The sequence below is a fragment of the Dendrobates tinctorius genome, unplaced genomic scaffold, assembly GCF_039654945.1.
Source record: "Dendrobates tinctorius isolate UK_male_01 unplaced genomic scaffold, ASM3965494v1 ptg000250l, whole genome shotgun sequence".
Taxonomy (NCBI): Eukaryota; Metazoa; Chordata; class Amphibia; order Anura; family Dendrobatidae; genus Dendrobates; species Dendrobates tinctorius.
In genome coordinates this window covers 7,358,472-7,373,294 of record NW_027361917.1, presented here as the reverse complement: position 1 = coordinate 7,373,294, position 14,823 = coordinate 7,358,472, and the positions used below count along the sequence as shown (strand labels likewise).

At 43.9% G+C, this 14,823-nt stretch overlaps 1 protein-coding gene across 3 annotated transcripts in view; it reads right to left on the bottom strand.

Annotated features, from left to right (window-relative positions):
• Nucleotides 1-14,823, bottom strand: part of SNX5 (sorting nexin 5) — a 118,843-nt gene that overhangs the window by 30,436 nt on the left and 73,584 nt on the right. For all 3 annotated transcript variants that reach the window (XM_073557452.1, XM_073557453.1, XM_073557454.1), the window contains exons 5-7: nt 10,595-10,718; nt 10,164-10,259; nt 4,487-4,592 (exon numbers count right to left, since the gene is read on the bottom strand). In XM_073557452.1, coding sequence (XP_073413553.1) covers nt 4,487-4,592; nt 10,164-10,259; nt 10,595-10,718 — 326 coding nt within the window. The remainder of the gene's footprint in view (nt 1-4,486; nt 4,593-10,163; nt 10,260-10,594; nt 10,719-14,823) is intronic.

Genomic DNA, 14,823 nt, shown 5'->3' with positions numbered 1-14,823 from the left:
GTTTATTTTTGAAGAATTCCATTGTAGATTTTGCTTTATGTTTGGGATTATTGTCTTGTTGGAAGACAAATCTCCGTCCCAGTCTCAGGTCTTTTGCAGACTCCAAAAGGTTTTCTTCAAGAATGGTCCTGTATTTGACTCCATCCATCTTCCCATCAATTTTAGCCATCTTCCCTGTCCCTGCTGAAGAAAAGCAGGCCCAAACCAAGATGCTGCCACCACGTTTGACAGTGGGGATGCTGTGTTCAGGGTGATGAGCTGTGTTGCCTTTACGCCAAACATTTCGTTTGGCATTGTTGCCAAAAAGTTCTATTTTGGTTTCATCTGACCAGAGCACCTTCTTCCACATCTTTGGTGTGTCTCCCAAGTGGCTTGTTGCAAACTTTAAACAACACTTTTTATGGATATCTTTGAGAAATGGCTTTCTTCTTGCCACTCTTCCATAAAGGTCAGATTTGTGCAGTGTACGACTGATTGTTGTCTTATGGACAGACTGTCCCACCTCAGCTGTAGATCTCTGCAGTTCATCCAGAGTGATCATGGGCCTCTTGGCTGCATCTCTGATCAGTCTTCTTGTTTGAGATGAAAGTTTAGAGAGGGATGGCCGGGTCTTGATAGATTTGCAGTGGTATGATACGCCTTCCATTTCAAAATGATCACTTGCACAGTGCTCCTTGAGAGGTTTAAAGTTTTGGAAATCATTTTGTATCCAAATCCGGCTTTAAACTTCACCACAGTATCACGGACCTGCCTGTTTTCCTTGGTCCTCATGATGCTCTCTGTGCATCAAACAGAACCCTGAGACTATCACAGAGCAGGTGCATTTATATGGAGACTTGATTACACACAGGTGGATTATATTTATCATCTTTAGTCATTTAGGACAACATTGGATCATTCAGAGATCCACAATGAACTTCTGGAGTGAGTTTGCTGCACTGAAAGTTTAGGGGCCGAATAATATTGCACGCCCCACTTCAGTTTTTGAACTTCCACAAAAAATTAAAATAACCAATATATTTTGTTCAACTTCACAATTGTGTCCCACTTGTTGTTGATTCTTCACCAAAAATTTACATTTGGTATCTTTATGCTTGAAGCATGATATGTGGGAAAAGGTTGAAAAGTTCCAGGGGGCTGAGTACTTTTGCAAGGCACTTTGTATTGTGATGCCGTGATCCCTGTGACAGCTAGGGGGTGCTGTATGGGCTTCCCAGGACATGCATGCAGGCGTTTCCTTTATTGTGATGGGGAAATGGTGAGTAGCAGGATTATAAATGGCTGTTATGTATCACAAGGGTGGGTGCCTTGTGATGGAAGCTGGAACGTGTATTGATCAGCAGAGGTACTGCTGAGGGTTTGTTACTGTGTATTGGGAAAGCTTCCAGGTGACTTGGTGAGATGGGTAGGACCAGTCATCTACAAACCCACCCAGGGGCATGTGTCGGAACGCCCAATGTAAAGCCTGTATGTGTGTGGCTTGGTGTGGAATAGGACCTGTAGTGAGATCATGACCATGTGATCTATACCTCACCTGTGGGTGTGGTTATGTACCACATATTGTGCCTGAGGTCTGGTCACATGGGGAGAGAGTGTGTACCTGAGTGGTTCAGGGTGCAAGGTCCTGGAGGGTCAGTGTTGGGAGATTCTGCTAGAAGGATCGGATCCCTGGAGCATGTGCTGCGACCTTAGACCTGGTGAGGCGCGAGTGTTGGACGGTCTCAGGAGGAGACGGACATCCTGAATAGCACCCACTGAGGCCCTGGACCTGGTGGCCGGTGTGTTGGGAGACCTGGGGAGTAGGGTCGGATCCCTGAATAGCACCCGGTGAGACCTGTGTGTTTACTGAGTCAGTGACGGCACTGCGTTGGGGGAGCTACTATCCGTCTGTGGATCTGCACTGTCAGGTGGCCTGGTGTGCAAGACGTTATCCGGGACGGAGATCCCAGTTCGGCAGCTTCCCTGGGAAAGAGAGGACTGACAGTCGGCATCTGGAGCCGGGGCTCCTGCGAGGTAACCTCGGCCTGGATATGGGAATATACCTGTTGGTGCCTGTAATATTCTATGGACAATAATGAAGTGCACGGCGTGTGGTCACCGACGGTAACTGGACAAAGAGGTCCAGTGTGTTTAGTGACAACGTGTGTAAGCCTGTGAAGTGTAACAGGGCTTACGGTGCGGTTTATGACAGCATAATAAACCACATGGACTCTTAAGTGGAAAGTGTTCCTGTGTGCATCAATATCACAGCCAAGTGAGAGTGTCCCCCAATGCACTCAGTGAGCGCAAGCTTAATGTATAATATATATATATATATATATATATATATATATATATATATATATATATATATATATATATATATATATATATATATATTTATTTTGTGGTGTAGTGACCACTGAGTCCGCTAGGGGGCGCTGTGTGGGTGTCCCAGGACAGGAAAGAGAATGAGTGGCAGGATGCTGAATGATCGTTATGTATCCCAAGGTAGGTGGCCTTGGGATGGAAGCTTGAAAATGCGTGTTGATCAGCAGAGGTACTGCTGAGCTTTTGCTACACTGTCAGGGAGAGCTTTCCAGGTAGCTGTTGAGACGGGCAGTACCAGCTACCTACAAATCCACCCAGGGGTGTGTCTAAAAACGCCTATAGTAAAGACTATGTGAGAATGCTTGTAGGACCTGTGGTGAGGTCATAGACATGTGATCCAGTGGGCGTGGCTACGGACCATATAAGGTGGCCAGGGTAGGTCACATGAGTGAATGCTTGGACCCGGTTGGCCCGTTTGGAAGGTCTCGCTGGAAGATGTGACTGCCTTCCTGAAGTGCCTGTGTGTAATGGCTGCACGTGTCTGAGAGTTCCCAGAGGAGGGAATGGACGTCTGCAGTGTGGTGAAGCAACCATGAGGTAACCTGGCCACGGGATGAGATAACTGTGAGGCTAGAGAGCCTGCGTATTGGACATTGCATAAACCTGTGTGACTACAAGGTTAACAGAGTGGAGCTCTGTCATGGACACTATGCTGTTTGATATGAACTTTCTATTGCTTTGGGTTCATGATGCCTGAATAAACCACATGGACTGTTATTGTTTTATGGAAAACCCGTGCCGGATCTGGTTATTTGGCTGCAAAGCGAGTATCTCCAACCTTAACAAGCGCTACCTTACAAAATATATATACACACACACACACACACACACACACACACACACTGTTGTGAGCTCATCTGTTCATTCACCTTTTGTGTCCGAGGATCTCCCTCTTCTGGTGAAGGAAGGTAGTGAGGCTGATTTGGATGAAAGAAACCAAACACCTGATCAGGTGGACTGTGACTGGGTAACAGGAACTTCAGACTGGATATAAGGCAGCCGACGCCCTTCTGAGTGGCTGGTGATTTCTCTGCTGGATTCTTCGAGACCAGTCTGATTCCTGCTTCCCAAAGATAAGTTTTTGCTCTGCTATTTAACTTATTAGTTTTGGTTTTTACCTTGTTTTTTGAGTTCAGCCATCCCCGGCCGGGGGTGTGCTGGATTCTTATTCCTTGATCAGTGTTCTCTTTTGCTCTGCTTTCTGAATATTCTGAGTGCTGATATAGGGTTTGAAGTCTAGTGACTTCAGGGTCCTTTTTGCTTATCAGTTGTGTTGGTAATATTTTTAGCAGGGTTTTCTTGGATTGCAGACAGCAGCTTTTCTGTCCTGTCCTTTTTAGTTAGCTTGGGCCCCATCGTTTGCTCAACCTATCTTTCTATCTGTGTTAGTGTTTTTATCTTGTTTCACCGTTATTATATGTTGGGGGCTGCCTGTTGCTTTGGGATCTGCTCTGGGGCAGTCAGTTTTTCCCTTTTCTCTCTTTAGGCTTATTTAGATCTCTGGCTGTGACGAGGTGTCTAGGATCACCATAGGAACACTCCACGGCTACTGCTAGTTGTGTGATAGGATTAGGGGTCTGCAATCTGCTAGTTTCCAACCTCTCTGATTTTCTGGGCTGAGTTTGTGTTTTGTTTTTTCCTCCTCGGTGACTCAATCATAACATACACACAGTACAGACCAAAAGTTTGGGCACCTTCTCACTCAAAGAGTTTTCTTTATTTTACTGACTAAAATATTAAAATATTCTAAAAGAAATGACAACTTTTTTTGCTTTCATTTATCTTTCTATTTTCTCCCTCTAAAACCTAGATGCGTCTTATAGGCCGAAAAATACGGTAGAATTTATTTCTTGTAAAATGGTAATATTGGCGAGTGTTCTTCCTATATTGCAAACTTGACCACCTAGCTGCTCTTGTATCATTTATATCAGAAAAGAAAAAAAATAAAATCCAACCCGATTTTACAATGCAACTCCCCCCAACAAAGCCAACAGCGAAGCACCTATTGCTGTCATTACATGCTGATGAATAGCTTTGAGCACATGCATGCTCTTAGGAAAATTCATGTGCATGCGAGGGGAGAAAGACATAAAAAAATATGGAGCAAAATACTTACTTTTATGAGATCGGGTCATTTTGTCAGATTTTGCACAGGAGTCCTTGATCCTAGTGTGATAACTGACAAGAAACGTTTTTTCTTGATCGAAGAATTCATCAATCTCCTACATGTAGAAATATGGTCAGATTAGAGGCTATGGAATATACATATGTGTCACACACCTAGAGCACTCAGTCTATTCAATGGCAGCTGCACAATTCCCTCAGTCCCTGCACTCAACCCTACACTACAGATAAAGATTATCACACAAGTGGGCAGCATGGTGGCTCAGTGGTTAGCACTGTAGCTTTGCATCACTGGGGTCCTGGGTTCAAACACAAACTCACCTGAAAAGGATTTTTGCATGTTCTCCCTGTATTTGCGTAGGTTTCCTTGCGGTGCTCTGGCTTCCTTCCAAACACCAAAGACATAATGATAGGGACTGTAGATTGTGAGCCCCAATGGGGACAGCAATGATAATGTATGTAAAGTGCTGTGGAATTGATAGCTCTATATAAGTAGAATAAAATAAGTGGGACATACTCTGTCCATTTACCAGACCATCAAATAAGCATTAACGTCTCCATTTGTCTTGAACGAAGACATAGCATTAAACGGGAGCCCTTCCTTTTTAAAAGGGGCTGTCCAGGATTGGAAGAACATGGCTAATTTTTTTAAAAAACTGCACCACACAAATGCATGGGTTGCAGCTGGAAGCACAGCTTTTGCCATTTAAAGTGCAAATAAACTTTTTTTTCCTTTTTATTTTGTCCAGCATGGAAAGTTATGAAACTTTGCAAATCCCTTTATTCAGGGATTTGTCTTTAATCCATTAAACAAAGAAAAATCATGTACATGGATTTTCCTGCTGTTCCCCAGTCTATTTACCTGCTTCTAGCTGCATTCATATTAGAATACAAAGGGTACAGAAAGTGGAGAGGATCTGCAAGGAAGAATGGCAGAGGATTCCCAAATCCAGGTGTGAAAAACTTGTTGCATCATTCCCAAGACGACTCATGGCTGTACTAACTCAAAAGGGTGCTTCTACTCAATACTGAGCAAAGGGTCTGAATACTTATGACCATGTGATATTTCAGCTATTTCTTTAATAAATTTGCTCTGTTTTTTTCAGTCAAGATGGGGTGCAGAGTACATTAACGAGAAATTTTTTTTTTTAATTTATCAAATGGCTGCAATGAAACAGAGTGAAAAATTTAAAGGGGTCTGAATACTTTCCATACCCACTGTATATTATGTGTCTATCTATCCACACACACGCTTGCGAAAGTATTTAACACCCCTCCCTTGGACGTTTTCGTGTTCTGCTGCCCCACAGCCTAGAATGTCAGTTTTCCTTTTTATTATGAAGCAAACAAAAAAAAAAAAAATTGGACAAAATAACTGAAAACTTCAGTCTGTGTAACTATTCACCTCCTTAGGCCGGGATCACACATGCGAGGAATACGGCTGAGTCTCGCATGTTAATACCCGGAACTGCCGCCGGCACTCGGGAGCGGAGCGTGCGCACCTTAAAGTCAGTATCAATAGATTTAAGGGTGGCACTCACTTTCCCATTAAAAGTTGATTTATTTAAGTTGCATAAAATAACAGAGGCAGCAGAGTCCTGTGTGGAGCTTGCTGGACAATTGGCATTACGCGCTGTATGCGCTTCTACGGGTCCTAAAGAGGAGGGGAAATGACGAGGCAAAATACAACATAAACCGTGTAGCATGTGTGACTGAAGATAAAAATCACAAACCTGGTGTGTAATATCAAACATACCGGTGGGTAATTTTAAATGTGAACATTGCTTCTTTTGTCCTTTCCATCTTACTTCTCAGTATCTTCATATATAAGCTATAACACACCAGGTTTGCGATTTTATCTCCCCTGTTGCACATGCTACCTGGTTTATGTTTTATTTTGCCCTTGCAGATTTTTCTACATCGGCAAAACTGTTCGACCCCTTTTTGTTCGCTTTCGTGAGCCCTTCAGTTCAATCTAGTCAGGAAAAGCGCCCAGAGGTTGATAAGTCACATGAGGGAATCTCCTTAGGTTATTGCTCAGAAGAGAAGAAAGGTGGATCCTGGGCACACGAGCGCAGGGTGCGACAGGTTTCAATGATAAGATTGATATGTCTGTTCCTTTAATTATGGTAATTCACAATTTAACTTTTTTGGTAGAGATTTTTGTAACTATACCTTAATGTTGTTTGTCTAATTAGTTAGCAGGAGGTTCTTTGTTTCTTTTTTATTGAAGTGACGTCAGAAATGGGAAGGCTCTATACTGATACCTGTATATAAGCCTTGTCATTTCTTCTCCTCTTTAGGACCCGTAGAAGCGCATACAGAGCAAAACGACCGTCGTCCAGCAAGCTCCACACAGGACTCGCCTGCCTCTGTTATTTTATGCAACTTAAATTAAAGGACTTTTAATGGGACGTGGAGTGCCACCCTTATTCCTATTGATACAGACTTTACCCGTGTTGTCTAACTGCATTGGGTTGGCATCCGAGATCCCGGGGACAAATCATTCAGCATTCCTCAGGTGTGCTGACCACAGGTGTGTCAGTAGTGTGGATAATTTTTGCCTTTTCCATCTCCTTAAAGTCAGTACTTTGTAGAGCCTCCTTTTGTGGCAATTACTGCTGCAAGTTGCTTTGGATAAAGGGGGTTTTAAACATAGCGATATCGCTAGCGATATCGCTATGTGTGATACTTACCTCCGACCGGCTCCCCCCGCTGTCCATCGCTGATCGCGCGAGAATGTCCGGCTCCATTTCTCGTTGTCAGCTTCCTGCTGTGACGAGCGACGCGTGGAGGCGGGCGGGAGGACGCCAGGATCGCTGTGTGTGAAAGGTGAGTATCGTGCGCTGCGTCGCTGCTGCATCGCTGTGAGGTCTGCCTGTGTGACAGCTCACTAGCGATCATTTAGCGATGCACCAGCGATCCTGACCGGGTCGGATCGCTGGTGCATCGCTAAATGTAAAAGGGCCTTAAGTCTTTGAGCTTTCCACATCTTGCCACTGGGATTTTTGATTATTTCTCAAGGCAAAACTTCTCCAGCTCCTTCAAGTTAGATGGTTTCCTCTTGTGAACAGCAATCTTCAAGTCTGACCACAGATTCTCAATTGGATTAAGGTCTGGGATCTCACTAGGCCACTGCAAAACATTTACAAGTTTCCCCTTAAACCACTTGAGTGTTGCTTTAGAAGTTTAGGTAATTTAGGTTAACCTCCAGCCCAATTTCAAATCAATCAACAGACTGAAACAGGATTTGCTCAAGGATATCCCTGTATCTTGCACCATCCATCTTCCCCTCGACTTTGACCATTTTCCCTGTCCCTGCTGCTGAAAAACATCCCTATAGCAGTTTCACTGAGGGGATGGTGTTCTTGGGGTGATAAGCCGTGTTGGTTTGGCACCAGACATAGCATTTACCTTGATGGCCTAAATGTTTAACTTTGATCTCAACTGACCACAGCCCCTTCCTCCATACATTTAGGGAGTCTCCCACATGTCTTTTGGCAAATTGAAAAAGAGCCTTACAATTTTTGTGTGCAACTACAGGCTTTTTTCTTCCATAATGGCCACCCCTATGGAGTGTACGGCTCCTTGTAGTCGTATGGACAGATACTCCAGTCTCTGCTTGGGAACTCTGCAGCTCCTTCAGGGTTACCTTTGGTCTCTGTGCTGCCTCTCTGATTAAGGCCCTCCTTGCCCGGGCTGAGTTTTGGTGGGCAGCCTTCTCATGGCAGGTTTTTTGTGGTACTATGTTCTTACCATTTTATGATAATGGATTTGATGGTGCTCCGAGCAATCATCAGATTACAATTTTTTTTTAACCCAACCCTGGCACACACACCTTATATTACATATGTACACTCACTGGCCACTTTATTAGGTACACCATGCTAGTAAGGGGTTGGACCCCCTTTTGCCTTCAGAACTGCCTCAATTCTTCGTGGCAGAGATTCAACAAGGTGCTGGAAGCATTCCTCAGAGATTTTGGACCATATTGACATGATGGCATCACACAGTTGGCGCAGATTTGTCGGCTGCACATCCCTGATGCGAATCTCCCGTTCCACCACATCCCAAAGATGCTCTATTGGATTGAGATCTGGTGACTGAGGAGGCCATTTGAGTACAGTGAACTCATTGTCATGTTCAAGAAACCAATCTGAGATGATTCGAGCTTTATGACATGGCGCATTATCCTGCTGAAAGTAGCCATCAGATGTTGGGTACATTGTGGTCATAAAGGGATGGACATGGTCAGCAACAATACTCAGGTAGGCTGTGGCGTTGCAACGATGCTCAATTGGTACCAAGGGGCCCAAAGAGTGCCCAGAAAAAATTCCCCACACCATGACACCACCACCACCAGCCTGAACCGTTGATACAAGGCAGGATGGATCCATGCTTTCATGTTGTTTACGCCAAATTCTGACCCTACCATCCGAATGTCGCAGCAGAAATCGAGACTCATCAGACCAGGCAACGTTTTTCCAAACTTCTACTGTCCAATTTCGATGAGCTTGTGCAAATTGTAGCCTCAGTTTCCTGTTCTTAGCTGAGAGAAGTGGTACCCAGTGTGGTCTTCTGCTGCTGTAGCCCATCTGCCTCAAAGTTCGACGCACTGTGCGTTCAGAGATGCTCTTCTGCCTACCTTGGTTGTAACGGGTGGCAATTTGAGTCACTGTTGCCTTTCTATCAGCTCGAACCAGTCTGCCCATTCTCCTCTGACCTCTGGCATCAACAAGGCATTTCCGGCCACAGAACTGCCGCTCACTGGATTTTTTTTCTTTTTCGGACCATTCTCTGTAAACCCTAGAGATGGTTGTGCGTGAAAATCCCAGTAGATCAGCAGTTTCTGAAATACTCAGACCAGCCCTTCTGGCACCAACAATCATGCCACGTTCAAAGGCACTCAAATCACCTTTCTTCCCCATACTGATGCTCGGTTTGAACTGCAGGAGATTGTCTTGACCATGTCTACATGCCTAAATGCACTGAGTTGCCGCCATGTGATTGGCTGATTAGAAATTAAGTCTTAACACACAGTTGGACAGGTGTACCTAATAAAGTGGCCAGTGAGTGTATATCACTGGTTTGGAAAACTTTTAGGAACCACTTACATGATTCTTGCGACGCTATCCTCCTGCTTGCTTCATCGTTCCCGGCATCGCACTTCTGCGCAGGTGTACTTCTCTGCCTTGTTGAGGGCAGAGCAGAGTACTGCAGTGCACAGGCGCTGGCCCTCTCTGACCTTTCTCGGCACCTGCACATTGTAGTACTTTGCTCTATCCTCAACAGGGCAGATAAGTACACTTGTGCAGAAGTGCGATGCCGGTAGCGAGGAAGAAAGCAGGAGGGCAGTGTCACATCGGACTGCCCCCCAGGTGAGTACAATAAAACGTATTTTTCTTATCTTTCAGGTCAGACCGGGGCCTTATCTACAGAATTATAGAATACTGTAGATAAGCCCTGAATGGCAGTGGCCATATCTTATAGCGGCCAAAACAGGTGACAGGTTCCCTTTAACTAGACTGAAAATCTAATTTGGGTGTAAATAAGAAGATTCTCGTTCACCAACGGTAAACTATGAAATGGCAAGGAATAGAAACACAAAACACAAAATATGTTAGCAGGCTGTATAACTTTCTAATATGAAAAGCGCTGCAGCTTCTCACCTTTACTCCATAAAGTAGAACTTCATCGGCACTTTTAACCATGCTCCGGAAAAAGCCACCAAATATTTCTTTTGTATTTTTTCTTCTTACACTTAACTAAGATAAGCAGAAATGCAAACAATTATTAAGAAGTAGTCGGCTTAAATGATTAATATACATGTTAGGTCACTTTTTGTACAACTCATAACATAATGGTAAAAAAAAAAAAAAAAAAAAAAAAAAAAAAAGCATAAAACAATTACTAAACATTTCTGACTAACAGGAGAATACAATGTGTTGAGACACTCGTCCTAAAAAAAAAAGCAAAATTGTGCTTTGCGAAAGGATTTTACCACGTAATAAAATGTGCAACGACATGGAAAAGTCAGCGATTAAAACTGCTGTCTCTGCATTCGAGCTTTACTTTCTACGCAGGAAGGAAGATGGCTTACATCTTGGTCGTATTCCAGGAAAATATGGAAGTTGTGGTCTTTGTTCAAGATTGGGTGAGAAGCAATTCTCTGGAGGAAAACTTCATGCACCGACACCGTCTTCTTAAACACCGCCAGATATTCCCTGCCAGGGCGATAAAAGGAGACATGTAGAATGCAGGGTGGCACATCCGGTACACACTACAACCGTCTGAGTATATCCACGCGTTGCGGATTTGAAGCAGAATTTCTGCTTTGTATCCACAGTGTTTCCGCATTAAAATCCAATTTGTTGTGAAATGTGTCGACAATTTCACCTTGCACATTGCAAGAGTGAAGGCCACAATGAATTCCGCATAAAGAATGCACACGCTGCAGATTTCGAAAACAAACAGCAGGCCAAATTATACATGAAAATTCCTAGAAATTTGGAGAGGAGATTTTTAAAATCACATTAAGTTAGCTGGTACTGTATTACACTGAAAATTTTCTACATGCAAATTCACGCAGAAAACATGCACCAACTCCACAATGTGTGTACACACCCTGAAACCACCCAGCTAATGTTATGGAGGAATTCCTTGTGCCTCCAAAAACAGCTCTGATCCATGAAGGCATGGTTTTCAAAAGACCTCGCCAAATGTCATTGGAGTCAATGGGAGTACAGATGAGCGAATATGTTTGTAAACGTTGGTCAAAAATACATTTGGTACGAATATGGCAAATTCGGATTTGGCGGATCGTTTTACGAACATATTCGCTCATCTCTAGTTCTGAAGATTTTTTTTTTTCACTCATTCTGCACACTGGAAACACCCCACAAGATTCGACACTTTCAGGATACTCTTAATTTAGCTGATATATTTGTGCGTCCTTCAAACTAATCAATAATAGAAATAATATAATTATATATATCTAAAAGACATAAAGGGGTGTGGTGTTGTGACCACTGTGTCCGCTAGGGGGCGCTGTGTGGATGTCCGAGGAGAGAGGATGAATGGCAGAGTCATGAATGACCATTATGTATCTCAAGGCCTTGAGATGGAGACTGAGGTGTGTGTTGATCAGCAGTGATACTGCTGACGTGTTGTGTCAATGTGTCCAGGAGAAGTCTCCAGGTAGCTGGGGAGACGGGCGGACCCAGTTACCTACAAACCCACCCAGGGGGTGTGTTAAAGAATGCTGTTGCAAAGTGTGTGTGAAGGGTTCAATGACCGGTGATGAGGTCATAGCCATGTGACCCGGTGGGCGTGGCTACGGACCATATAAGGTGGCCAGGGTAGGTCACATGTGGTGAAAGCAGGGACCCGGTTGGTCGGTTTTGAAGTTCTCGCTGGGAGATGTGTGTGCCTCCCTGAAGTGCCTGTGTAATGGCTGCACGTGTCTGAGAGTTCCCCGAGGAGGGAATGGACGTTTGCAGCATGGAGAAGCAGCCATAAGGTAAAACCCTGACGGGGTAATAACTGTGAGGCTAGAAAGCCTGCGAAATGGACATTGCATAACCTGTGTGAGTACAGGATAATCAGAGTGGAGCTCTGTCATGGATGCTATGCCGTTTGACATGAACTTTATGTTGCTGGTCATGGTTTATGATGCTGAATAAACCGCTTGGACCGCGATTGTTTTATGGAAAACCTGTGCCGGATGTTGGCTGCCAAGCGAGTGATCCCCTATGTGAATGACAGCTGTTGTGAGCTCATTTTCAGGTTTGCTTCTGGTGAAGGTTAAGGAGCTGGCTGTGCTGACAGAGGAGTAGTGAGTTCTCTATCTGGACTCCCTCTGTTGGTGAAGGGACATAATGAAGCTGATCTAAATGGCAGAGACCGGCCACCTGAGGAAGAGGACTGCGATTGGACATCCGGAGTTTCTGATTGGATTTAAGGCAGCCGACTCCCTAGTTTCTTGCTGGTGATTTTTCCTGACTGTGGCTCCTGGTTTCCAGTTTGGTTCCTGCCTACCTAAAGCTAAGTTTTCTCTGCTATTGTTCATATGAGTTTTTGTCTGGTTTACTTAGTTTTTGTGTTCAGCCAGCCCTGGCTGGGACTGGGCTGAATCCCCATTTTGTCTCTGATCAGTTGATCTCTTTTGCTCTGTCTTCAGAATATACCCGAGTGCTGATATAGTGATTTGAAGTCTAGCGACTTCAGGGCCTTTTTCTAGCAGACGTGTTGGACATTCTTTTTGGCAGGGTTTTTTGCGTGACTGCAGACAGCAGCTTTTCTTTCCTGTCCTTTCTAGTTAGCGAGGGACCCATCGTTGGCTCAGCCTTTCTACCTGTGAGAAAATGGAAACGGTCTTAGGAGCGCAGGATAGAGACTCAGACAAGAGATGGGGTTAAACCACAACGCATTTCGACGGAGAATCCGTCTTCATCAGGTGAAAGGTGAAACTTCCACCTGATGAAGACGGATTATCCGTCGAAACGCGTTGTGGTTTAACCCCATCTCTTGTCTGAGTCTCTTTCCTGCGCTCCTAAGACCGTTTCCATTTTCTCATTGCTCCTATCCTTTGGAGGTTTTCGGCTGGAGCTGCGGTGGAGACCTGACATTTTTGTCTGCCCCTGGGTTGCTTCCTAAGCGCTCCTCTATGACCGCTTATCACTGACTCTTATCTTTCTACCTGTGTCTGTGTTTTCATCTTGTTTCACAGTCAATACATGTTGGGGGCTGTCTATTAATTTGGGGTCTGCTCTGGGGCAGTTTAGATTTTCCCTTTCTTTCTTTAGGCTTATTTAGTTCTCCGGCCGTAACGAAGTGTCTAGGACCACCGTAGGCACGCTCCACGGCTACTGCTAGTTGTTGTGGATAGGATCAGGGGTCTGCAATCCGCTAGTTACCAACCTCTCCGGTTTTCTGGGCTTAGCTTGCTTTTTCCTCCTCGGTGACTCATTCATAACAGACAGCGCTACCTCACAGGGGATACAAATGAGACATCCAATAGACAGAGGGCAAAGGGAAGAATAGAGGCGCTAGACATTGAAGAGTTCAATGACATATGACCTAGTGAATAAGGTTTCTAAATATTCAGCAGTGCCCAAAAGGTGTCCCATGGGGACCAAATGAGGTTGAATCGGTCGACTATGGTATCATCAAGAGCAGGCGATATTCAATGTTTCTGATATCTTTGATCTTCGTGTACAAGTCATATAAAGACGGGGTAATGCATGATGCTTTAAAGAGAAACTTTTTTTTCTTGTCCTGATATTCAAATACATTTTGACTTATGTAGAGCCTAATTTTTAGGCTTTACAGTCTGCAATATTTTTTCTGATATTGCAGTAAAATGTAAACGGAAAAAAAAAAAAAAAAAAAAAAGGACATACAGGTCTGCTTTTCACTTTTTATAGCCACTAAAATACATTTTAAATTATGTTGCCTTTACTATAGCAATTATTATTATATATCAGACACCTTTTTTTTTTATGTCAGAGGCAAAATAGAAACTGAAAAATTGTAACTGGTGGTAGTTTCCCTCCCCCCCTCGCTTCTTTTCTATTTATATATTATATTTATTACATAGATTGGGCCCAGATTTCCTCTGTAACTGTGGCGGGCGTATTAGCACCAGTTCCAAGGGAAACGCAGCCTCCCGAAAGGATGTCCGAGATGATCAGTGTGTGCAAAGAACCTTCAGCTTCTAGTCAATCCTGGAACCAAGTGATCACAAATTCACTAGGACAGAAGAAGGAAGTGCAGAGTATATGGACATCAGGAAGGCAGAGATAATAGATCATCTCTACATTCTCTGTAGGGAGCACGTTCTTCAGCTGACTCCCCGATCTCTGTCCAGTTGCTCACTCCACAACGACAGGGTAATATGCGCACCATCTCTACGTTTTAAGTCATTTGGTGATCAGCACCCATCCACCATGGCATAATCAATGTTATTCACTTCATCTGGAAGTATTTCTAATGTTAGAATGGAAGTTCAGGATGAAATAACCTGACACATGAGACTGATCAGTGTATTTAGCGGTTATATTTTCTCGCCACTTTGCAGTGCTGCACATGTGATCTCAAGCTTAAAAAGTTTCAGAAGTTTTGACTTTACACAATACATATCCCGAGAGCAGTGCAACATTACCTAAAGCCAGAAAAATAAGGCAAATATTGCTAAAAGGCATTTACTTTGGTGCATACAGAGTATACACTGGGAAAATAATAAAGGATCAACTTCCAGGAACATAAACTGCGCACTACTACAAAAATAATAACCAGCTACTAAAAACATTCTGTACTATGGATTCTGCC